The 23849-nt window shown below is 46.6% G+C and overlaps 3 protein-coding genes and 1 non-coding gene across 4 annotated transcripts; 2 read left to right on the forward strand and 2 right to left on the reverse strand.

Moving 5' to 3' along the window:
- Positions 1 to 3592, forward strand: LOC110545569 (cytochrome c oxidase subunit 6A1, mitochondrial). Its single transcript, XM_021631758.2, has 3 exons — positions 1 to 445; positions 574 to 716; positions 3319 to 3592. Exons 1-3 carry the CDS (start codon positions 19 to 21, stop codon positions 3400 to 3402), a joined length of 654 nt encoding a protein of 217 aa, XP_021487433.2. The 5' UTR covers positions 1 to 18; the 3' UTR covers positions 3403 to 3592.
- A 2578-nt stretch (positions 3593 to 6170) lies between these two features.
- Positions 6171 to 8892, reverse strand: Triap1 (TP53 regulated inhibitor of apoptosis 1). Its single transcript, XM_021631790.2, has 2 exons — positions 8330 to 8892; positions 6171 to 7033 (listed from the first exon to the last, which is right to left on the reverse strand). Exons 1-2 carry the CDS (start codon positions 8741 to 8743, stop codon positions 6950 to 6952), a joined length of 498 nt encoding a protein of 165 aa, XP_021487465.2. The 5' UTR covers positions 8744 to 8892; the 3' UTR covers positions 6171 to 6949.
- A 54-nt stretch (positions 8893 to 8946) lies between these two features.
- Positions 8947 to 15609, forward strand: LOC110545585 (uncharacterized). Its single transcript, XR_009591507.1, has 3 exons — positions 8947 to 13119; positions 14508 to 14611; positions 15575 to 15609. It is a non-coding gene; the product is annotated as an uncharacterized LOC110545585 (transcript).
- A 1165-nt stretch (positions 15610 to 16774) lies between these two features.
- Srsf9 (serine and arginine rich splicing factor 9) lies at positions 16775 to 22869 on the reverse strand. Its single transcript, XM_021631812.2, has 4 exons — positions 22553 to 22869; positions 19204 to 19364; positions 17598 to 17770; positions 16775 to 17271 (listed from the first exon to the last, which is right to left on the reverse strand). Exons 1-4 carry the CDS (start codon positions 22738 to 22740, stop codon positions 17128 to 17130), a joined length of 666 nt encoding a protein of 221 aa, XP_021487487.1. The 5' UTR covers positions 22741 to 22869; the 3' UTR covers positions 16775 to 17127.
- Between the last annotated feature and the right edge of the window lie 980 nt (positions 22870 to 23849).

Below are 23849 nucleotides of genomic sequence, written 5' to 3' on the forward strand. Positions count from 1 at the left end.
CAGGGGTGTCGTTGGAAAATGCTGAATAAGGCAGCGAGGAAAGAGAATGGAGTCTCCGATAATGTGCTGAGTCCTCGGCACTTCAGATCCTGTCCAGGGACTCCAAAGAAGGGGGCGGAGGGGAAAGCCGCACGAGTTCTGCAGGGCAATTCATCCGTCACCCTCAGCTCGGAGCAGACCGAAGGGAGACCCGGCACGGCCGCGGACGCATGCGCACTCTCGCTCGCCTCCAGCGGTGAGAACGCATTGCCCAATGGAAACTTCGTTCGGCGTCTCCGTCCCGCCCCCTTCGCCCTTACCTTGTTTCCGCTTCCGGCGCGCCGCTGTAGTTTCAAGATGGTGGCGGCGGCGGTGAGTGCGTCTCGGATGTCTCGGCTGCTCGGCCGGGTCCTCCCACGCGTGGGGCGGCCCATGTCGAGTGGCGCCCACGGCGAGGAGGGTTCAGGTACCGGGGTTCGGGTGGGAGTCGGGCCTCAGCGGCCTGCGCGCGACGTGTCCGGGCCGTGACCTTGGCGGGAGGCCTGGCGGGAGGGAGAGGCCGAGGCTGACGTTGACGTTGTGGCCCCGCCGCAGCTCGCCTGTGGAAGGCCCTCACCTTCTTCGTGGCGCTGCCCGGGGTGGGAGTGAGCATGCTCAACGTTTTCCTGAAGACGCGACACGAAGAGCACGTGAGACCCGAGTTCGTCGCCTACCCCCATCTCCGCATCAGAACCAAGGTACGCCCTGCGCCTTTGCTGTCCTTTAAGAGCCCGTTATTTCCTTATCCACTCCCCAGTCCAAGCCCTTAGTGCCGTAGGATGTTGGCTGCCGTCTTCGCAAACAGAGCGTTGTATTTTCACTCCTTTTCCATTAAGGGAAGCCAGCTTGTGGGCCACATCTCCATTTTCCCGAAAGGTCACACAATAAATGCCTCTAGGTTTTCATTTCCCCCAATTTATGTCACCTCTTGTCTTGTCGTGCACTTCAGAAGCAGCTGTTCCTTGCCTGGAAGCTTGGAGGGTTGGGGTCCCTTTCATAGTTGCAAGCCCTGAAGGTGTTTCGACATTTGGGCATTTGGCATGCTAGGTGATGCTAGATGCTTAAGGACTAGACTGCCGGGTTTTTTCTCACAGTGTCTATCGTTTCATCCCTTTTATTCCTTGGCTGTTCGTGTAGACAGTTATAATGGTCTGTTCTGCATCACCTGATGTCTTCTTGTTTCTTAAAAATTGTATCACCTAATCACTCACACAGGACTGGCCTCGCGGAAACTTATTCTAAACTTGAATTGTAGAACCCCTGAGCCTCGATCCCAGTCTTGTACAGCCTCAGCACTGGGGAGACAAAAGCAGGCAGATCTCTGAGTTTGAGGCAATCTGGTCTCCATAGTGAACTCCAGGACAGTTAGAGCTATTTAGTGAGACCTGGTCTCCGAAAAGAAAAGGTATTTGACAGCATCCTTGACTTGGCCTGTGCCCACTAGATGGCGGTACCACCTCCTCCTAAATGTCTCTAGATAATGATCCAATATCCTGCCCCTGGGGAGCCATGGGAAGCTCAGGTCTGTAACCCAGCACTTGGAAGGTGAAGACAAGAGGATCAGTAGCTCAAGGTCATCCTCTGCTACATTATAAAAACGAGGTTAGCTTGGGCTAAGTGGGACTGCCTAAAAAAAAAAAGAAAAAACTGAAAATGGTTGTTGTGAGCCATTGACCTAGAGCAATGCTTTTCAGACACAGTGGGAAGGGACTGAAGAGATGGTTCAGTGGTTTAGCGTACTGCTCTCACAGAAGAGCCTAATTTAATTCCTAGCACACAACTGCCTTTAATTTCAGCTGAAGGTAGAACTGATGTCTTTGGCCTCCTCGTACACCTGCGCTCTCGTGCATATAAATCCCCCACCCTCACCCTGTCCACAAACATAGCACACGTCTTTAATTCCGGCACTTAGGAGGCAGAAGCAGATAGATCTCTGTCTACATAGCAAGATCCAAGACAGCCAGGGCCACATAGAGAGACCCTGTCTCAGAACAAAAACATTGTGATTTGCAGAGTCATGCATGCTAGTATTCCCAGCACTCAGGGGACAGAGGCAGGAGGATCATTGTAATTTTTTTGGCCTGCAGGTTCTATGTAGTGTTCTAGGTTAGCTATATAAGGAAACCCTATTTCAAAATCCCAACTCAGGGTTCTGAAGATGCCCAGCAGATAAAGGAACTTGCCACCAAGCCTGAGGACATGAGTTCAGTCTCCCTCTGTAGGAGAGAACTACACATACAAGCTGTCTTCTGACAGTGGCCATACACATACACAAAACAAATGCCAGGTTTGGTTTGGTTTTTTCTCTTTGGTTTTTCAAAACAGGGTTTCTCTGTGTATCCTTGGCTGGCCTAGACTCACTTGAACTCACAGAGCTCCACCTGCTTCTGCCTCCTTGAGCGCTGGGATACAGGTGTGCACCACTGAGCCCGGCAGACTTGTTTTATTTTTATAGATAGTAGGCAAAAGGATTGAACGCAGGTTGCAGTTTTACTAGGGGAAAGCTAGGAACTCCTTTTTTTTTTTTTTTGATTAAAAAATACTGTTGTTACTAATGAATAAGTATGTATGTCTACATGGGCTTATGTACATGTGAATGCAGGTATCATGTTGAGTCAGAGGTGTAAACACCTGACATGAATTCTGGGAACTGACCTTAGATCTTTTGGAAGAGCGGCTCTTATCCACTGAGCTATCTTTCCAATATCTTGTGTTATTAAAGATCTGTTTTAAATTATGTGTGTGCGCATGTGGATACCCAAAGAAGCCAGAGAGGGCTTCACATCCCCTGGGGCTGGACTATAGGTAGTTTTGAGCTGCTGCCTGACGTGGGTGCTGGGAACCAAACGTGGGTACTGCTCAAGTGCAGAACAGTACATACATACTCTTACTTGCTGAGCCATCTCTTCCCCAGGTAGCCATCTTCAGCTTGATTTTCTTACCATCTACTTCAAAGGCCTCCCTGCTAGTTTATTAGAACACACTTAAGCTATGGGAACATAGGGGCTGGAGCGATGGCTCAGTGGTTAAGAGCACTGGCTGCCTTTCCGATGGTCCTGAGATCAATTCCCAGCACCCACATGGCAGCTCACAACCATCTGTAATTGGGATCTGATTCCTTTTTCTGTTTGCATGAAGAGAGGAGTGTTCATATATACAATACATGAATAAATCCAAGCGGGGGGGGGGGAGAAGCTATGAGAAAGTTAAAATAATGCCAATAAAGGATGGTCTTGTTTTATGTATTATCTCTTTCAAGCAGTTCATAGCCAAGTTCTAATTGACATCTTCCATCCACAGCCCTTCCCCTGGGGAGATGGTAACCATACCCTCTTCCACAACCCCCGTGTGAATGCACTTCCGACGGGCTATGAAGATGAGTAAAGAAAACCTGGATTTCCCCCCAGGCAACAAGGGACCACAGCACTGGTTTGGACCATTATTCTATGTGTGGACCACGAAGGCATTTTGGATGCTAAGCTCATCTTTCCTTGTATCAAATGGTGACCATTACACTGATCTTCCATCCCTTTGCCTGTAAGAGGAGATGGCTTAAATAAATAACTTAAACTTAGATTGTTCATGAGCTGGACAGTGAAGTCTTTGATTAGTCTCAGAAACTGACATTTTGCGACTTTGGTGTTTCAGATCTGGTTTAACCCACTGAATTCTATTTATAACTAGATGCCTGTTGGTTTCTTGTGCTTAGGGTGGGTAGAGCCAGTTGAACAAGAGCACAGAGTGCTAGGATGGGCTCCTGGCAGACACTGAATGATTAATGAAATGGCTGCTGCTTAGCACCTGTAACTCGTGCCTGGGGCAACTTCAAAGACTGGGCTAACAAGTTCCAGGTCAGCCCAGGCTGCCCAGAAGTGCTGAGCTGTGGTCAGCTCTCCTCTGGGTCCTAGTGCCCTCCTGTTGCAGTCTACCAAAGGGGTCTGGCTCTTACTGTTAGGCAAAGAATCATTTCTCAGTCAGGAATGGTGGCACACTTGGGAGGCAGAGGCAGGCAGATCTCTTTGAGTTTGAGGCCAGCCAGCACTACACATGGAAACCATGTCTAGGAAAAACAACAACACAGCAGTGGTGGTACTTACAAAACAACATAGCCATTAGTTGTCAAAATTGAAGACCTTTAACATGGCTGGAGTTATTTTCTGGAGAGGATGAAGTCGGGTAGGATGAGTGATCAATTATATTCTTAGCAGTTGTGTTGTCACATGTGGTGTAACAGAAGATGTTAGTGGCTGCTCTTTTTAAGCATCTTCAACTCCTAGGCTTTCTAGCTTCACCATCGTGAGTAGCTGGGTAAAGGCATGCACCATGCCATTATTTCAAGGATTTTTAAGTCTACTCTGAAAGTTAAGGAACTCACTGTCTTTCTCACCTGATCTGAAAATGATTACCACTACCACCCCTCACCCCCCAAAAAAGAGAGACTCAAGAAGGCCATGGAGGTGCATACTTACAACCTTTAGGACTTTGGGAAGAGTAGTCTGAGGCCAGAGGACTGCCATGGTTCAAAGCTAGCCTGAGCTATAGTCTAAGGCTATAAAAACAAGTAGTCTAAGAGAAAAAAACAACAATGGGAGGGAACTGACTCCAAAGTTGTCCTATATCCACAGGTATACCGTGAATTAATTGTAAGAAAATTATTACCCCAGTGTGGTAGTTTGAATGAGGATGGCCTCATGGACATGTTTAAATCCTTGGTGTCCCCATCACCCCACTGTGACCATGCCATTCCCAGTTAGTTCTCTGGCTTGTGCCTGTGGATTGGTATCTAAGTTCACAGCTCCTGCTCCAGCTTCATGCCTACCTGTCTGCTGCCATCTTCTCTGACATGATCATGGAATTTTTATGAGTCGCTTTGGTCATGGCATCTCTTCACAGCAACAGAAAAGTAACTAAGACACCTGTAACTAAGATTACACACCTGTAATCCCAATACTTGGGAGATAGAGGTAGGAGGATCAAGAGTTGTTCATCTATATTGCAAGTTTGAGGCCAGCCTGGGCTACATGAAACCTTTGCTTTAAGCAAAAATGGTCTGGAGACGTAGCTCAGTTGATAAATGCTTGAATGCATGAAATCTTGGGTTTGACCTCACAAGTACATGGATGAGGTATGGTCTTAACTAAATCCCAGTGTGGGTATGTGGGAGATAGAAGCTGGAGGATCAGGCATTCAAGGTCATTCTCAGCTATTCACCGAATACTGGACTACATGAAACTATTTCAAAAAACAAAGGCTCACCAAGACAGATCCCAGGACTCTCAAATAGGCCTCAAAAATCTCGTGTTCTTTGGACAATGACCCTTAACTAGTTGACCTTAAGCCTTGCATGTGGTAGACAAGCCTCCTGAACTAGCCTCCTAGAACCAAGCTTTTTTGTTTTATTCGAGATAGGGTTTCTCTGTGTAGCCTTGGTTGTCCTGTACTCACTTTGTAGGCTAGGCTGGCCTCAGAGATCCACTTGCCTCAGCCTCCTGGAGTGCGGGGATTACAGGCATGTGCCACTGTGACCAGCTCAGAGTCCAGCTTTTTTTACTCTTTCAAAAAATAGGAATTTCTTTTATATCCACAGTTTTCTAAAAATTTAAATAAATATGTGGTTTTTGTTTGTTTGTTTTCAGGATAGGGTTTTTCTTGGCTGTCCTAGACTGACTTTGTAGATCAGGCTGGCCTCTAAGTCACAGAGATCAACCTGCCTCAGCCTCCCAGAGTGCAATGCTGGGATTACAGGCATGTGCCACCATGTCCAGCTTGAAGATGTTTTGAAATGGTATTAGGGTTGGTCATATTAAAATGAAGTAGTAGTTAGCAACACAGGAGACAATGTAAGCCCTCTGCATACCAGCTTTCATCTGTCATTAGGGATATACTAAATTCTATTCAAGGTAGGCAGGTGTGAAGACCACATGACATTGTTGTGGAACCACAATACATAATATTTAAAAAAGCTTTTTATATAAGCTGGGCCTTTAAAGGTAGAGGCAGGAGGCCAAGCTGAAAGTCAGATTTCTCACCTAAGTGCCCATCAGTCACCTAAGCTTAGACAAATCAAGTTACGAAGCAAAGCTGGCTCTTAGCAAGACAATGAGATACGTGGGGCAATGGGTAATAAGTGCCCTGAGTTCCAGAAGAAAGAGTAGAATCAATTTCAAGATTTATTCCATGTCATGATTACAGACTTAGGGCATGATGGGCAAACAACAGTAAGGAAGCACCTTTCCCCCACTCAGCTGGATACACTTTGCCTTTTTTATGATATGCAAATTCATCTTAGTTTGGCAGCAGCAAAGCTGTAATGCAGGTGATTCTTGAACAGCCACTCCAGGTGCTGTGAGCTCCAAAGTGGTGTTTATGTCGCTTCTGAAGCTTTTAAATGTTAATCCAACACCTTGTTAAGGTGGGAGCTGAGGAAAGCTGCTTTCTGCCTTGATAACCCAGGCCACAAGCGGTTGTAACTGTTCCTATAAAAATACAATCATGTTCCCACACACTGATTGAAACGGTTGTGTCCGGATCCCTTTCAGAGCATTAGCTCCCTGAGAGGAAAAAAGAGGTCCTGACCAACTGTCACAAAAATGACTCCCAGGCAGTGTATCTATTGTCCTCGGCAGCGAAAGTCAGCAACCTAGATCATGACCAGTTCATCATTATTCACACCCAAGAGCTAGGTAAAGCTGATTCCACACCATGTTTTGCAACCATAACCCCAAGAAGCTGTTCCATTGTAGCACGTGTGGAGTTACTTCAAGATGCCAGCGAAAGCGAAGCTGCCTCAAAGCAAGACTGACAGCTGCTCTTCCAGAAGTGAGAGGAGACCACCAAGATGGGGAAACTCTTCAAATCCCATCTTCACAGCCTTAGCTGACAAAATCCAGAGGCCTCTCAATTTACTCATTTCTTCCAAGCGACAGGCAGGTCAAGAGGAGTTTTCAGGCTTTTCTTTGCCATGGCCCATGAACTCCAGTCCTTCAATAGGAATCTCTTTTTCCTTTATTGCTTTCTGAAGGAAGAAGAAAATGTGTTACGAAAGTCTGTGGAAGCTTAAAGTCCATGTTCTGTAACTGCAGTATAATGGCACAAAGGTGAACCGAGTGAACTGGAAAGGCTTGAAACACAATTCAAGGGACACTCCCCGCCCCCCTTTTTTGTTTTTAAAAACAGGGTTTCTCTGTGTAGCCTCCAGGCTGGCCTTGAACTCACAAAGTCCACTTGCCTCTGCCTCCCTGGTGACACCCTTTTTTGAGACATGATTTTATTGTGTAGCCCTAGCTAGCCTGGAATTCACACATTTCTGCCTATCACTGAATCCTGGGATTAAAAGTGTGTACCACTATGCTAGGCACTGTTTTAACAAGTACCAATGTAAAGACACTGAGTCCTGTGTGGTTTGCACACCTGCTCTTGGGAGGGGAGTCAGGAGGGCCAGGTAAGGCGTCTCTATCTTAGTGACTGTTCAGTCTGAATTTCAGTACAAACCGCTACGTGACCTTGAGTCACCTTTACTCTCTGAGAATTGGCTAAAAGTAGGTCCTGGAATTGAGAGAATGTTTTAGGTTAAGTTAGTAGAAGTACATCCACTGGTCTGAAATCAAACTTCACTGGCTGCAACTGGGGAATTGGTGTAGAAAAACAGGGCAACAGAGAGATCATAACAGTGGGGACCTCCACAATGCCGTAACAGTCTAGAAAACAGTAAACACAATCCACTTCAAATAACAATGAAATGTTGCACCACGAAAACACCAGGGTCACCAGACTCCACTGCCTTTGAACCAATCACTTCCTGTTTCTGAGTGCTAGTCCATGTGTAAGATATAGATAATAGAACAACTTGTCACCAAACCTGTTGACCCGAACTTGATCCCCGAACCCACATACATGGGAAAAAAGAAAACTGACTCCAGGAAGTTGTCCCCACCCTCAACACAAACGCGGACACACTTACACACTTTTTTTTTTTGAGACAGTTTTTCTGTGTAGCTCTGGCTGTCCTGGGACTCACTCTGTAAAACAAGCTGTCCTCGAACCTGCCTCTGGCTTTCCGAGTGCTGGGGGTACAGGCATGCGCCACCGCCGCCCGGCTGCACCAATTTCTTCAGATACGGATAACTATGGCTACTCGTAAGTTTAGAATGAGTCCCAAATAAGTGACTCCCAAATACTAATGTACTCCGCAACAAGCAAAGCACCGCAAAAGCACCGCAGTGTCCAACGGAGAGACAGCCAGGCAATTTCGACGGGATGGCGGAGCAAAGGGCGGGCTGCGGCAGCCCTGCGGCGGCCTGGGCAGGCTCACCTGGACACACTGCTGGTAGCGTTTGAAGAGGTCGGTGCACGGGTCCCCGGAGCCGTCCCCTTTGAGGAACTTCTCAGCAAACCAGCGGTTGAAGCATTGGTCGTACTCGCGCTTCATGTCAGTGCAAGCCTCCCCGACGCTGTTCATGGCGCCGGCAGCTGATGTGGCGACGACGCGCTCTAATGTCGTCACTCGCGCGCGCGTCGCCCCACCTTTCGTCATTACCGAGGCCGAGAAGCAAAGATGTGGGCACGGGCGGCGAGGGCGCAATTTCGGGCTCTGTTGGACGGCGCCCGAGGCTCCGCTTCCAAAGCGGGTCCACAGGGAAAGGAGCAGGCGGCGCGGCAGGGGAGCCACGCTCCATGCCTCACCCCGCAGGGCGGCGGCGGCGTGCCCGCCGCGGTGATCGAGCATCTGGAGCGTCTGGCGCTGGTGAACTTCGGCAGCCGCGAGGCGGTGACCCGGCTGGAGAAAGCCGTCGCCTTCGCTGATCAGCTGCACGCCGTGGACACCAGCGGGGTGGAGCCCCTGGAGTCGGTACTGGAGGACAGGTAAACTCTCGGCTGCGGCCTCGAGAACTTGACCTTGACACCTTACGAGGTGTTTCAGGTCCCTTGCATAATTGGCAATTTGTCCAGTCATCACCGTGAGCTTGTCTTCGCTCTTCCCTACTCCATTACAAATCCTGTCGCTCCGGTTTAGAACCCTTTAGCCTTCCCAGTCCCGATGTAAATAGGAACTAGCTGCTTGCTAGTCATCGCCTTAGAATCCCCTGCTTCAGAGAGCCCCTATCCATCTCTGGGATGTACTGTTCCTTGTGTACCCTCCAGCCTGTGCTGGCTTCCAGGTCACACTCATTTCCTCTAAGATGTTAGCACTTGCCTAAGCATCAGATTAACTATCTGAAGGAATCAAATACTATTAAGTATATGTTGGAGACCTTCTCAAATCAGTTCATATGCTAATATGGTATAGTATAGTCAAATAACATGTAATGTGCTTTATTTAGTTTTTGAAACAGAATCTGGCTACATAGCCCAGACTAGCTTTGAACCTAAGGTTATCTTGCAGCTTCCTTAGTGCTATTTATAGGCCTGTATCACCACACCAAGTATCAGTTTCTATTATTTTTATTTACTTCTTTTGAGACAGGGTATCATGTAGACCAAGCAAGCTAAGAATGACTTTAAATTCCTAGCCCTATACCTCCACCTCCCATGTCCGGATTATAGAATTTATGTAGTGCTTATGTAGCCCAGGCTGGCCTCAGAGTTAGCGCTGTTCTTGCCCAGTTGCTCAAATGCTGGGATTATAGGTGTAAGGCACCATTCTTGTTTTGAAGATGATTTTTTAAAATTAATTTATGTGTATGGGTGTTTGGGCTACTTGTTATATCTGTGTATCACAAGGGCGTGGGACCCACTAGAACTGTAACTCCCAAGTCCTGCGGGAAGCGTGCCACTGCTGCTGATACAACCAAAAAGTTTCCTCACAGCCTGTATGGCATTGTCTGTCACAGCCTTGCTCGTTTCTCCAAGCCTGCACTGTCATGTTCTTCCAGCTTCTTGAGTTTTCTCAGACTTTTCTCATACAGTTCTCAGCCTTTGATTTTTACCAGCTCCTTATCCCAACTTTCCCCCTAATTTTCCTTTCTTCTTAAGCTGTCAACCGCCATTATTTTTTCCTTTGTACAGATGCATTCTTTGTGGTTCTGCTGATATTCAAAAGAGCTGTTAATCACAACCTATCTACTTGAATGTTATTTCTCTGCCCCTCTGCTTCTGATTATCCACATTCCATGGAGTATGTTTGTATTGCTTACTTTTGGTGTCTAGGACTGAGTAAATACTTGGGAAGTGCTCAAGTGAACATGTCATCAATTTATTTGGGGAGAAAATAGAAGCACAAAGAAGTTGGGGGTGCGGGCTTGCTGCCAAGCCTGATGATCTTAGTTCGAGCCTTATGATCCACTTGAACAAGTCCTCTGTCCTCCACACACACATCCTTGTGCCTACCTCTGCCACATACAAAATTTTAGAATTGTAACTTTTTTCAAAAGTCAGGATTTCCTGCCTTCCAGGAGTAACTAAAAAAAAAAAAAAAAAAACAAAACAAAAAAAAATGCAGTTGCTACAAAAGGGAGAAAAAAAAAAAAACAAACCGGCAATATTTGGCATGTGGTGGCCAGAATATAAGCTTGTCATTCAGTGGCCTGCATGTTTCCATAAATTATATCTATTTTAGGTTAATGAATCCCACTAATCATTTTAATATGACATTGTAGGACTTAAAAAAAAATAGACCTCATTAATCCCAGCATTCCAGGCCAGACCTGTTTTTTGTTTTGTTTTAATTTTTATGTGTATGCATGTGTGTAAGAATCCACAGAGATTGGAAGAGGGTGCCTGTAAGATTCCCTGGAACTGGAGTTACAGGCAATGTGAACCTGGTGTGACTACAAGGAGCCACACCAGGCCTCCGTAAGAGCACAGTGCTCTTAGCTCTCGAGCCACCTCTTCAGCCTGACTTCAGTGTTTAAATGCTCATCTACACACGGGACATCCTAGTAAAGGACATCAGCAGTTTTAGGCAACAGCAGTAAAAGCCCCAAATGGCTAATAGAAGTCTGTCTACACATCAATAATGTATTATTTGGGTTGAGCTGGACCAGTGTCTGTGCTGTGGACCAGTTTACATACTTTGGAAGGCAAAGAGTGCTGGACCTATATAAAAAGCAGGCTCAGAATTTCAGAGGAAAAGGCTAGGTCTTGGGACCCATAAGCCTACAACTCTCAGAAAGTGCTGATAAGCCAGGTAGTAACATGATGTAGCTGTTGCCCTCTTGAGCTGTCAGCAGGTGAAATTATCCAGACTGGCCCAGTTAGGCTCCTGACTTTGTCCTATGGAGAGAGGAAGGCATTCATGAATACCTACCCATCCCTAAGATTTACCACCAGTTAACAGCTACTGGGAGATGTTTTTCTTCAGTGTCATAACTTCACGTAAGTTGTCCACGCTCCTAACCTCAGTTAAACCAACTGCTTCACCAGCTAGATTTTAGTCTGTCATTGTCATTAGATGTTAGTCTTCCCGGGAAAATTTCGTACAACAGAGCAGTCTGGCTTTAACATGTGATGCTCCTGCCTTGGCCTCATGCGTTAGGTGCGTGCCACCATACCTGCCTGGTGTTTTTAAAATCTTTATTACATTTATTAGAGACTGTATAAGAGTGTCACAGTACATGTGTGGAGGGGAGCTGGTTCTTCCATTTGGGTTCTAGGGATCAAAAAGCACCTTTCCAGGAGCCATTTCCACTACCTCACTTTGTTTTCTTAAAAAAAAAAAAAAAAAAAAAATCATTACATTTTGAGGTTGGAGAGATAGTTCAGTGGTTAAGAGTAAGAAGTGTTCACATACCAGGTTTGGTGGCACATGCCTGTGATCTCAGCACTCAGGGAGACAGGCCAGCCTGGCCTACAAAGCTAGTCCAGGATAGCTAAGACTACACAGAGAAACCCTGTCTCAGAAAACCAAGTGGGAAAAAAATGTTCATGCAGAGGACCTGAGTTCAGTTCCCAGCACCCAAGACAGGCAGCTCAAAACTGCCTCTAGCTGCAGCCCCGGAAGATCCCATACCCCTGGCTTCCACAGGCACCTGTATTCATGTGCACATACCCACAGAGACACACACATAAATAGTAAGAATAAATCTTTATTACATTTGATGTTTTATAAAGCATTTTGGAAGTAAGAGGTGAAAACAGTGTTGGGACGTGGATTCAGCTGATTTCGGGTCTACACTTTTGGCCATTCTCCAACAGAACCTGAAGTCCCAGAAAGACCAGTGGCCACCTTTGCATGGTACAATTGCAGGTTTTTTTCTTTTCTTTTCTTTCTTTCTTTATGTCTGTCTGTCTGTCTTTCTTCTGTGCTAGGAACTGAATTCAGGGCCTCACACATATGAAACAATCATTGTACCACTGACCTACAGCCAACTTTTTTCCCCCCTTTTGGTTAAAAAACACAGAGGAAATCTCAGCACTCAGGGCAGGCCTGGGCTACATAGTGAGTGCCAGAGCAGCCAAGACTACAGTAGGAGACACTGTCACAAAGTGCAACCTTCACTTTTTGAAAAGAAACTTAAGGTCTAGAAAGATTATTCCAAGAACAGTTAATGTAATACTTTTGTGTGGTTTGGTGGTGGTTTTGGGATACAGGGGTATTACAGTGGCACGCTCATCCAGGAGAATGAGGCAGAAGGATGAAGAGTTTTAAGACCAGCCTGACCTACACAGGGAGAAAAATAAACCGACCAAACAAGTGTGTATCCCGGAACTAGCTCCAACCCTCCATTCTTACCCTGAGTGAGACTGTCTAACCGTGTGGGGTGCTTTTCTTCAGGTCAGCTCCTCTTTGCTAGTGATTTCAGGGTTCTTTTTATTGTTATCTGAGACCATCCTGAACTTGCTCTGTAGACCAGGATAACCATAAACTCAGAGATCCCATGCCTCTGCCTCCCAGGTGCTGGAATAAAGGTGTGCGCCACCATGCTCAGCTAGACTCCTTGTTCACAATGGATCAAATATCCTGCAACACCTCATTTGTTTTTGGAGACAGGGTTTCTCTGTGTAGTCCTGGCTGTCCTGGACAGCTTTGTAGACCAGGCTGGCCTTGAACTCACAGAGATCCACCTGTCTCTCCTTCCCCCAGTGCTGGGATTACAAGTGTGCACCATTGAGCCCAGGTGACTTCCTCATTTTTAATGAATATCTACAAGCAGGCTGACTATGGTAAGACACGTTCATGTTTTGAAATCAGAGTGAAACTTCATGATTGTAGTCACATTTAGTTTCACTAATTTATAACCTAGATATTTTAGTTGTTTGTTTATCGAGGCGGAATCTTGGTATGTAGCCCTGGCTGACCTTGAGCTTGGTATATAGACTGGCCTGGAACTCACCTGCCTCTGCCTACTGAGTGCTAGAATTAAAGCAGTGGACCTTCACCTAACTGTCTGAGTATTGCGTATATATGGAGACACAGAATGCAAATGAAGGACCAAGGTCAATGTGTTGGAGTCTATTCTTCCCTATGGGCACCAGGGTTTGAACTCAGGCTAAGCTTTGTGACAAGTGCATTGACCCACTAAGCAATCTCACCAGGTCCCATCTGTTTCTAGAGAAGCCATTGTGTCTAGAGAGTAAGAAAACTCTGATGTTTGTGATATATCGGTTTGAGACAAGCCTATGCTGGCCTCCAGCTCACTACATACACCTGAGGCTGGCCTACCTAAGTGTGGAATTTTCAGCACACGCCACCTAATCCCACTGTTCATCATGTGTCTGCTGAATGGCCGGCACCTGTGTATCCCCCTAAGTGGCTGTCATAAAAAATAAATAAATAAGCATTCATCTTATCTTATTCAGCTAAACTTACTGCCACTCTCTGAATTAGCTGTGTTCTCTTCCATGGCAGTCATGCTGCATCTGGTAAAATGTCTACTTCCCCGCCCTGCTCCCCTCCAGTTATTTCCTGTCCATCCTTTAGCAGTGACATCACTGATTCTTGAGTACTGCTTCTCACTGAAGCACAGTTAGGGACATGTGTTAGTCCTCTGACATACCTGCCTAGTTTTTGGTGTATATGTGTGTGTGTGTGTGTGTGTGTGTGTGTGCGCCTGGGTATGTACACCACAGGTGGGAAGTGCCCTTTGAAGAGAGCATCAGATCCCCTGGAACTGGAGTTATCAGTGTTTGTGAGTCACTGTATAGGTGCTGGGAACCAAACCTGGGTCCTCTGGAAGAACAACCAGTGCACCTATTCATTGAGTCATCTCTCCAGCCCACAGCTGTATCATTAATTGCCCTTTCACTTGACTTTACCAGAATTAATCTACTCCTATTATCCAGAAAGACTTGCTAATCAAACTGGGGATATAATTACAGTTTACCTCAGTGGCCAGGTGAACCTACAAACAGCAGGCAACTCTTTGGTCTGTTTTGACCATGACTCCCTACCTTGAGTTAGTGCAGACAGCTCTTTGGTCTACTTTCACCATAGTACTCCTACCTGGCGACAGTGGCCACAGCGAGGACCTTTGTGCCCCCGCTAGCCTGCCCTCTCTGCTCTAGAAGCTGCAAGTTTCTCAGACTCTAACTTTGACTTTTGGGTTTTGCAGATGTCTCTACTTGAGATCTGACAATGTAGCAGAAGGCAACTGTGCTGAAGAACTACTACAAAATTCTCAACAGGTTGTGGAGGAGTACTTTGTGGCCCCCCCAGGTATGTGTTACCTACGGTGGCTCAGCCGAGTAGTTCAAACATTCTAAAAACAAATACATACAAACAGACAAACTGCACACAAGTGGTGGCATTAAAATGACAACAGTCCAGGAATCGTACTCACCTTGAGGGGCTGGTCATAATGAAAGAACAGTACAGGACCAAGGGTGTGTGTGCCAGACAGTACATCTCTCTGGCCTGGAAGCCTGTCTACAGGAACAGCTGGCATTCCCTGGTACTCTTCTGGTGCCAGAGGAACCTGAGCCTATTTGCTTGGAGAACCTCAATGTGACACTGTCTGATGTTTCCTCAACTTGTACCAATTCAAATGAGAAAAGTTAACAGGCCACACAGGCCAGCTGAACTATATCCATTAGCCATATATGTATCTTAGCCATGGCCTGTAATTTCTGATGTAATAACTTCCATTTTCAACCTCACTGTACACACTTTAAGACTTCTCTCCTGTGCATGAGTCCTCAGAGTTGCCTGACCACTGGGCATTGTGGGAATCAGACACCAAGGCCAGGCAGTTGACAATAAGCTCCTGTTAAAGGAAGGATGGCAATCTAACCTAGCTAACTTATGGGCTAACCTCTTACCTATGCTGCATTTGCATGAGCTGGCTAAAGAATCTTAAGACTCTGAAATCATCTTAGGGCCCAGGAGCTGCTACAACATCATCGCTGTGTCTGCTGACCACATGACACACAGAACCTTGCTCCTGACTTACTCAGTTTTAGCCCTCCACTCCTACCTGCATATACATGGCTGACTATGTACAGCTTGCCTCTACAATGAAAAGTGTGGATCTGGCTTCATTTTGAACTCTTCCTGATACTTGAGAGTTGAGAAAGGGTGGCATCAATACTCATTTCCACTGTTTGCCATGGAAACCAGTGACCACTCAAGTTAGGAGAACCAGCGGGTTCAACTATACTATTCTTTCTTATTTTCAAACAGGTAACATTTCTTTGCCAGACACGGCAAATAAGATTCCTCCTCCCACAGCAAAGTAGCTATTCTGGGAAAGGGGCACCCTGTCAACATTGTGGAATCACAAGGGCGGTCATTTGCTACTATGAATTCTAGTGTAAACCAGACATCCACGATTTCTTGGTAACTGATCCTTGGACAGACCTGGAAGAGCCCCAGCTGACAGAATACCACAGGCCTGCTTGCAAGGAACTGGATCAAGTACTCTGGCCTGTTCTGTATGGCAAATACCCTCCTTCACTGCCCACTGCCCTATCAAAATGTATCTGTGTGAACTTTTCTGTTTATGCTTAGGAGATAGTCCACCTGTGACGAAGTGACAAACTTGAGTTAACTACAGCCTGGAAACTCCTAATTTAGAACCATCTTCCTTTCTCACAAAGTGAGCCAAACCCCTCCCCACACACACACCTTGTGCGTGAACACCAGCCAAACAGTTTATTCGGAAAAGAGAACTTGTTAAAAATAGACCTGGGCTTGTTCTCATTCTTCCTCTTCCCTTTATCTGCAATGCTTCCTCACACATCCCTCTTCTTTGTTTGCTCAGATAGAGCCTCTTTACTTTGAAGCTGGCCTGGGGCACACAGCTGCCTTCCTGCCACAGCCTCCCCAGTACAGGGAGGAGAGGCATGGACTACCTTTTACAGGCAGTTTAATTTATAATGTCAGTTCTAACTGTAAGAACTCTGAATCTGGGTTAGAGATGGTTCAGGGGTTAAGGGAACTCCTAAACTGAGTGTGGTAGAGCACGCCTACAATCCCAAGTACACATAAATAAAAATCAATCTTAAAAAAATAATAAAGTTAAAGAATCTTCTCTGTGGGGGGCTGGAGAGACGGCTCAGAGGTTGAGAGCACTGGCTGCTCTTCCAGGGGTCCTGAGTTCAGTTCCCAGCAACCACACGGCGGTTCACAACCGTCTACGGTGGGATCTGGAGCACTCTTCTGGTGTGCAGATGTACATGCAGGCAGAACATTGTATATATAATAAATAAAAATTTAAAAATGAAAAAAAGAATCTGCCTTGGTGTTGAAATTTTGAAATTATAATCATTCCAGTAATCTTTCTGCTCCTTACACACTGGTATGACAACTCAAATACTTCTTTTTGGTCAGTACCTGTTCGATGAAACTATACACTTAATCAAAGACAACCATACACACCAATTACTAAACATTTAAAATATATTTCTAAACAAAATGGGTGACTCAGTTGTAGTAACTGCAGCACTGATTTTTTTTTGTCCCATAATCAGGAGTGAAAAATATACAACTTGTTTCTGAACCAAAGCCACAACTTCTATTTCTGCAGTGTAAAACATGTCACTGCTAGTATGATGGCCCTAGATGAACTTATGTAGTTCCTTAAAAAAGAAAAAAAAAAAAAGAAAGAAAGAAGTTTAAAAAATTTCCTAAGACGCTAAATTATCAATCTGGAATGTAGATTCTGAGCACAAAGCAGCTCAGCTCATCCAAAAAGAGAGAGAGAGAGAGAGAGAGAGAAACTACTCCCACCTTCCTCAATAAGGCCTATAGGTAGAGAAGTAGTGTGGAGAACCCCTGTTTTGGTAAGGAGAATCACGGCCCCTGGACCCAGACCTCGACCGTGAATAGCCATAGCTGGTGCTCCTCTCCGGATAAACTCGGATGTATGAAGTTTCACCCTGAAATTCAAACAAACAGAAAAGGAAAGTAAAGAATCTGAATAAGCAGCAAAAGCAACCTCTTAACCTGACTGTCGCGTGTGCCTGGCTTGTAATCTTATCAAATCTTCAGTGTTGCATGGAGACAGGTACCCTTACTCTCCATTCAGGATAAGGGACTGCATGCCTCTCTCTCTGCTCTGACCTTGCAGGATGTTGGCAAAGCAAACCCCTTGGCTTTGTTTGCTGTACATAGATCTTTAATGGTTCTTTAATGGTACTGAAGTCATCAAAATGGCCTGCTGCTACTATGGCTGCATTAGACTTCCTAGAAAGTAAGAACCCACCTCATGAGAGCGGAACTTGGTGTCGTCCAGCTTCCGCAGAGCGTATTCCATGTCTTCTTTTCTCAGATATTCAACCATCCCCATTCCATCCTTTTGTACATCTGCATAACAGACATCCCCAGCTTCGCGCATGTGATCTTTCAGGTCCTGCCAGCTGCCTGATGGAGGAAGACCTAGGCAGAGAATGTACACAAGCCACATCCTCAGTCATGTTAACTGCCCTGTGAAGAGCCAGCAACACCTATGGTGGGCTATATCTGTGATCATTTAATTCTTAAGGGTTCCCAAGTCACAAATCTTTAAGGGCACAAAACCAGAGAAATACACTTAAGTATAGATGGTAAACCAATGTGAGAAGCTGGTCTAGGCTAACTAACTGTCCAGAGACCAAGGCTTCCCAACAAAGCATCCTTGTTACAGGCTTACAGCCTCTGAGCATTTATAACTCTGTTCTTCACAACCAATATGACACTCCCAAAACCGAGTGCCAGGTTTTTCCATTATGAAATTTATTAGTACCAAGTATTTCTTGCTGAACTTATTTTCCTAAGACACGGGAACTTTGAAATAAGCCAAGTGTAGCTGAGGGATAGCACAACAACAAAAATCAAAGTTTGTTGACAGACCACAGAGTACCTCGTAAAAGATCACCACCATTCCTCACTACAGTTGGGGAAAGGTAACACTCAACGCTAGAACTAGTTGGGAGTCATACAACCCTACCTGATGTCATGAAAGGGAAATGTGCTCCTGCTCTCAAAGGCTGTGTTTACCGCTCACAGCTCAGGACTGCAGCCATTTCCTAATAGTTTTCTAAGCAGGATTTCAGAGCAGCATGGAGAGAAAAAAAGATAATGTATGACATCTTGAAGGAGGGAATAGAGTCCTAGGGTTAAAAAATTACAAAGGGATACAAGATAGACAGACACCATCACTCCTATGCACTGTTGGCTGTGGGACATTCACACTTTAAAAGGCGCCAGGCTCAGTATATTTTACTCCGTTAGGGCTCCCATAGCCCTGTGCCATGTGCAGAAGGTCTTAACACTGCATTGATATTTTAAAGACACACAAACTTTTGAGCTTAGCATTTCGTCCGTCATTCATTGACACCAGCTTCAAGTAATTGCTCTATGCTTTCCAGTATAATCCCCAAGATCCTAAGTTGTTTGAATCTAGCTCCTGTGATGTCTATAAAGCCAGATACCAAGGAGCATTCCCAAAGAAAACATTTTTAGAATTCTAGATCAAAGGTTTTTCCATCATCTTGTCCTCTCATCAATAAAAGCAGGTAGATCTCTGAGTTTGACACCAGCATAGTCTACAGATTGAGACTACAGCCAAGACTATACAGAGACCCTGTCTCAAAACAAACAAAAAAAAAGTAACAGGTTGTTGTCCCACAAGGCTGTATTACTTGTACAATTTTGTTTGTATAATACCTGCCTCCCTAAAAACTAGAGCAGAGCCTTAGACTGTCTGTGTGCACTGGCAACTGAAAAGCCAACATATCCCACGTACTGAACCATAAGCTATGGCTCCTCAGAGGCCAGACTCTTTGAAGTAGTGTCCACGCACCATCTCATTCAACAAGCTAAGAACATACCTGAAACGAGAACTCGGAAATCAGATCGTCTTGTAGGAGGCCCATTCCTTGCACCACGGGGCCACCCACCACGACCTCCGTAAGTCCTGGGGAATTCCACACGAAGTCGACACTGGCCATAATCATAACCATTTCTTCCATAAATTGCATCCTCAGCGTCTCTGCAAAGAAAAGCTTGAAATCAGTGCTGCTCGGCTAGACTGGATGACTTCCCGAGAAGAGCGTGAATGGCTGAGCGTGAACGTCAGCCTGGGGGAACAGGAGGAAGGATACCAAAACAGAGTCTTGATGTATTTCTGCTTTAGTCGGGGACCTTTCACATTACTGAAATAGGTTTTACAGACGGGCCAGTAAGATGGCTCAGCCACAGCATTCATACACTCTCAAGTGTAGAATATTTACTCAGAATCTGAAAAAATATTCTTTAAACTTACAGTTAATGAAGGGATTTGAACATGAGCAAAAGATGTGATATGTATGCATGAAGGTATCATGACCAAACTCACTATTCTGTACATATTAAAAGAATTGCAATTGTCAAGCATATGGGTTTCCTATAGATGAAAAATGGAGAAATAGTATTTTCAAGGATATTGATTCAGAAACTAGAGGGAAGGTGGCTCAGCTACTAAGAGAGCCTTCTGTTCTTACATGGGACCACAATTCAGTTCTCAGCACCCACACAGCAGTTCTTAACAGTCTGTAACTAGGTTCAAGAGAATCAATGCTTTTTCTGACCTAGAAAGGCTCCAATATGTATATGACCTACATACATACATATATACAAACCAGATGCACAGACAAATTAATTTTTCTTGGGGAAAAAAGGCTAATTCAGAAGAATAAAATAATTGTTGAAAGCTGGCCACTGTGGCACACGCCTGTGATCACAGCATTCTGGGAGGCAAAGGCAGGCAGATCTCTCTGAGTTTGAGGCCAGCCTGATCTACAAAGTGAGTCCAGGACAGGCAAGGCTACACAGAGAAATCCTGTCTCAGAAAAACAAACAACTGCTGATTATTGATTTTTGCTGATATACCGAATTTATCAAAACATGGCAAGCATTTTCTCTAACACAGTGGCTCTCAACCTGTCCCGACCCCTTTGGCAGGCCTCTATCTTCCCAAATATTTACATTACAATTCATAACAGCAGCAAAATTAGTTATGAAGTATAACGGAAAATAATTTTATTGTTGGGGGTCACTACAACATGGGGCACTGCAGCATCAGGAAGGCTGAAAATATCCTACATTAGGCCCCTTAATATTCTTCCACAAGGCCCGATGACATGAAGCTTGACGGGGGGGGGGGGGGGGGGGGGGGGGAGGGGGAGCACATTAAAAAGTTTCAAAAGGCCAGGTGTGGTAGTACACACCTGTAATCCCAACACTGGGAAGGCTGAGGAGGGATGTTCTGAGACCACCCTGGTCTACAAAGAAATACTGTCTCACAAAGTCAACACAAATTTACATAAAGACATATGAGGGCCTGAGGATGGCACAGTAAGAGCACTTGTTTATAACCATCAGTAACTCCAGTTCCAGGGGAACCAGCAGCCTCTTCTGACTTCGCTGGACAACAGGCATGCGTGTAGAGCAAATACATGCAGGTAAGACACATACATACATAAATCTTTTTAAGGAAGATTAAACAAGGGCTGGATATGGTGACTCACATCTTTAATACTGGCAACAGGAGCCAGAGACAAGCAGATCTCTGAGTTCAAGGCCAACATGGTCTACCATAGCAAGTTCCAGCCAATCAGAGCTACAGTATAAGACCCTGTCTAAAACAAACAAACAAGGCAGCAAGGAACACATCCACAACAGTGCTGACTGTTGAAATGTATTTCTAACGGAGCCTGAGAAGGGGGAGACATTAAGAGCTAAAAGCAGAATTTGTGCATAAATGATTTGAGTTACCTGTTTAAGCTTTTTGTACCTCTAATTGAGAAATATGCCTTATCTGGCTGGGTTATCAAAAGGATCAAAATGCTAACATTTTAAGTGCTTTGTTTGAAACTTCTCAAACAATTCTTCTGTTAAGACTAAAGGAAAAACATGACCGTGTAAGGTAACAGTTTTAGGTAGTATGGGGGCCTTTAGAAGTTAGAAGTTAGAGGCAGGTAGATCTCTCTGAGGTCAACCCGGTCTACAGCCAGGGCTACACAGAGAAAGCCTGTCTCAAAAAAAAGGTAATAACAGGATTCAAATCCTATCTAGATCCTCTATGAAACACCTACCAAGTGTTACCCCCCACTAGCCTCCTGCATTAACCAATCTGAAATGTCCTCCTCTGTGAAACATCTGCTTCCTGGGTTGTTGAAAATGCACTTGACACAAACAATTGTTCAAAATACACAATGACACTGTTAACTAATTAAATGGAGCCATGACTTTCTCACGCTCACATGTAAAAACTGCTTCAGTCACTTTTAAAACTACATGACACTTGGGAATAAGCTGTTAGTCTTCCACCATCGAAGTCCAGGATACGTCTTCTGTCAACCGGTATCTCCAACCCAGGCCGGCGGGACACCGGGTAGCGGGACAGAGATGAAACTTTCCTCCTAGCGACGCTGAGAAGACAGAAGCAAGTCCTTACTGACCCTCCCAGCACAGTGACCACTACAGTGCAGTGACTTGTAAAGTGCACTTTCCGGCCTTTTCCGGTCCGAGTGCTAACAACGTTTGCAAAGTCACAAAGCCCCTTTTGCGCGGGTTTGGGAACCAGGCTTTTCCACGCACAATCAACTTCTGGCGAGGCCTCCCTAATCAGTGAGAAATGAAATCATAGCCGCCGCCCCCTCCAGCCCCCCAACCCCCCCCCCAGACTCAAAGGAGCGCCCAAGGGGGGATCGGTCCCAGACACCCCATTACGGCCGCCAAAGGCAACACGTCCCCGCCGTGTTCCCCCGTAACGGCGAAGGGCCCGGACTCGGGGGGCGGGGTGGGCGACTGCCTTCTCCTGCCTTCGGCCGAGTCCTCTGCAGGACCGCTTCGGGGAGCCGAGGCTTCCAAGCCCGGGCCGCTCCCCTCTAGGGGTGCTTCCCGTTAGGGTGTCTTCCCAGCCTCGAGGGAAGCAGCGCTGGTTTTTACCCTCCTCGGGGCAAGTTTGGCGGGTTCGGGCCCTTCAGAGCCCCTTCGGGGTTTCTACGTGAAACACTAGCGAGGGAGGTGAAAACAGGCAGAGCCTGAGAGAAAGAAGCCGCCGCCTCCGGCCGAGGGGGAGAAAGGGGAGAAAGGAGCGAGAGGGGTCGAGCCGGCGGGGAGGGGGAGGGCCCCAGGGCGGGAGGGGAGGGCAGCGCCGGCGCCAGCCTGCAGGAGGGCGGGCCGCGGGGTCCTCACCGCGGGTCCTCGAAGCGCACGAAGGCGAAGGGCACGAGGCCGTGCCGGTTCTTGAGCTCGATCTCGCGGATGCGGCCGTACTTGTAAAACAGATCCTCCAGGTCCTTCTCACGCACGTCGGTCGGAAGGTTCCCCACGTAGATACGCCCGTCGCCCTCGCCGCCGCGCTCGTCCGCCCAGCCCGACATCCGCACCGCCCGACGCCGCGGGCCCGCCGCAGCCCACTTCCCGCCGCCGCCGCCTCCTCAGCCCGGATCCCCGCCGCAGCTCCCCCGCGGGCTCCGAGCTGCTCAGCCGCACTGCATTGTGGGGAACGCGGCGCGGAAGCCGTGGGGGTCGGAGGAGATAAAAGAAACCTTAAAGGGGACGCGGCCGCGGCTGCGCGTGCGCGGGGCCCGGTGCTGGAGGAGCGAGCGGAAGGTCCGGGCGGGGAGACTGCAGCGCCGCCTAGGCTCGCGGGGCCGTGCGCACCCGCTGAGCCTGGTTTGCCGGGAGGCTGGCTCTCTGCGAGAGAGCTTGAGGAAAGGACCCCGCAGAAGCCCTCAGACACTCCGGCGCAGTGTCCCTGTGAACATTTTGGATCCTAGCCTGGCCTATACCATAAAACAGGGACTGGAGCGGTGGTTAAGAGCGATGGCTGCTCTTCAGAGAACCCAGGTTCAGTTTCCAGCGCCCACAACTGTCTGTAACTCCAGTTCCAGGGGATCCAACGCCTTCAAACAGACAAACGTACAGGTGCACATAAAATAAGTAAATACATGAATCTTTGAAAACAAAAACAAATCAAAATCCCTCCAAGATAAAACAACAACAAAGCACCCTCAAATTACTTATGTCTCTGTTTCTCCTTATGTTCTGAATGCTGGGCAGTGAGTGGTGCACGCCCGCGATCCCATCACTGCGGCAGAGGCAGGCCAATCTCTGTGTTCCGGGCCAGTGGGACAGCCAAGGACGCTCAGAGAATCCCTGTCTCGAAAACACCATAAAACAGCTGGGTACAGCGCTGAAGGAAGCAGAGGCAAGCAGATCTGTGAGGTCGAGGCCAGCCTGGTCCACAAAGTGAGCCTGGGACAGCCAGGGTTACACAGAGAAACCCTGTCTCGAAAAGCAACAACAAATAATAATAATTGATCATAATAAAATTTAAAAAGGGACTGCAGAGATGGCTCAGAGGTTTAGAGCACTGTCCTGAGTTCAATTCCAAGCAACCACATTGTGGCTCATGACCACCTATACTGCAGTCTGCTGCCCTCTTCTGGCATCCAGGTGTGCATGGAGATAGGGCACTCACGTACAT

Source organism: Meriones unguiculatus, chromosome 4 (genome assembly GCF_030254825.1).
Source record: "Meriones unguiculatus strain TT.TT164.6M chromosome 4, Bangor_MerUng_6.1, whole genome shotgun sequence".
NCBI lineage: Eukaryota > Metazoa > Chordata > Mammalia > Rodentia > Muridae > Meriones > Meriones unguiculatus.

Excerpts from the sequence above, each read along its gene's own strand:
- LOC110545569 (XM_021631758.2), top strand. The coding sequence starts at position 19 with ATGCTGAATAAGGCAGCGAGGAAAGAGAATGGAGTCTCCGATAATGTG. Across the intron at positions 446-573 it reads CCACGGCGAGGAGGGTTCAG|CTCGCCTGTGGAAGGCCCTC; the intron begins GTACCGGGGTTC and ends GCCCCGCCGCAG. Across the intron at positions 717-3,318 it reads ATCTCCGCATCAGAACCAAG|CCCTTCCCCTGGGGAGATGG; the intron begins GTACGCCCTGCG and ends TTCCATCCACAG.
- Triap1 (XM_021631790.2), bottom strand. The coding sequence starts at position 8,743 with ATGCTCGATCACCGCGGCGGGCACGCCGCCGCCGCCCTGCGGGGTGAG. Across the intron at positions 7,034-8,329 it reads GCTACCAGCAGTGTGTCCAG|AAAGCAATAAAGGAAAAAGA; the intron begins GTGAGCCTGCCC and ends TTCTTCCTTCAG.
- Srsf9 (XM_021631812.2), bottom strand. The coding sequence starts at position 22,740 with ATGTCGGGCTGGGCGGACGAGCGCGGCGGCGAGGGCGACGGGCGTATC. Across the intron at positions 19,365-22,552 it reads GTGCGCTTCGAGGACCCGCG|AGACGCTGAGGATGCAATTT; the intron begins GTGAGGACCCCG and ends TTTTCTTTGCAG. Across the intron at positions 17,771-19,203 it reads TTTCCGAGTTCTCGTTTCAG|GTCTTCCTCCATCAGGCAGC; the intron begins GTATGTTCTTAG and ends TTCTCTGCCTAG.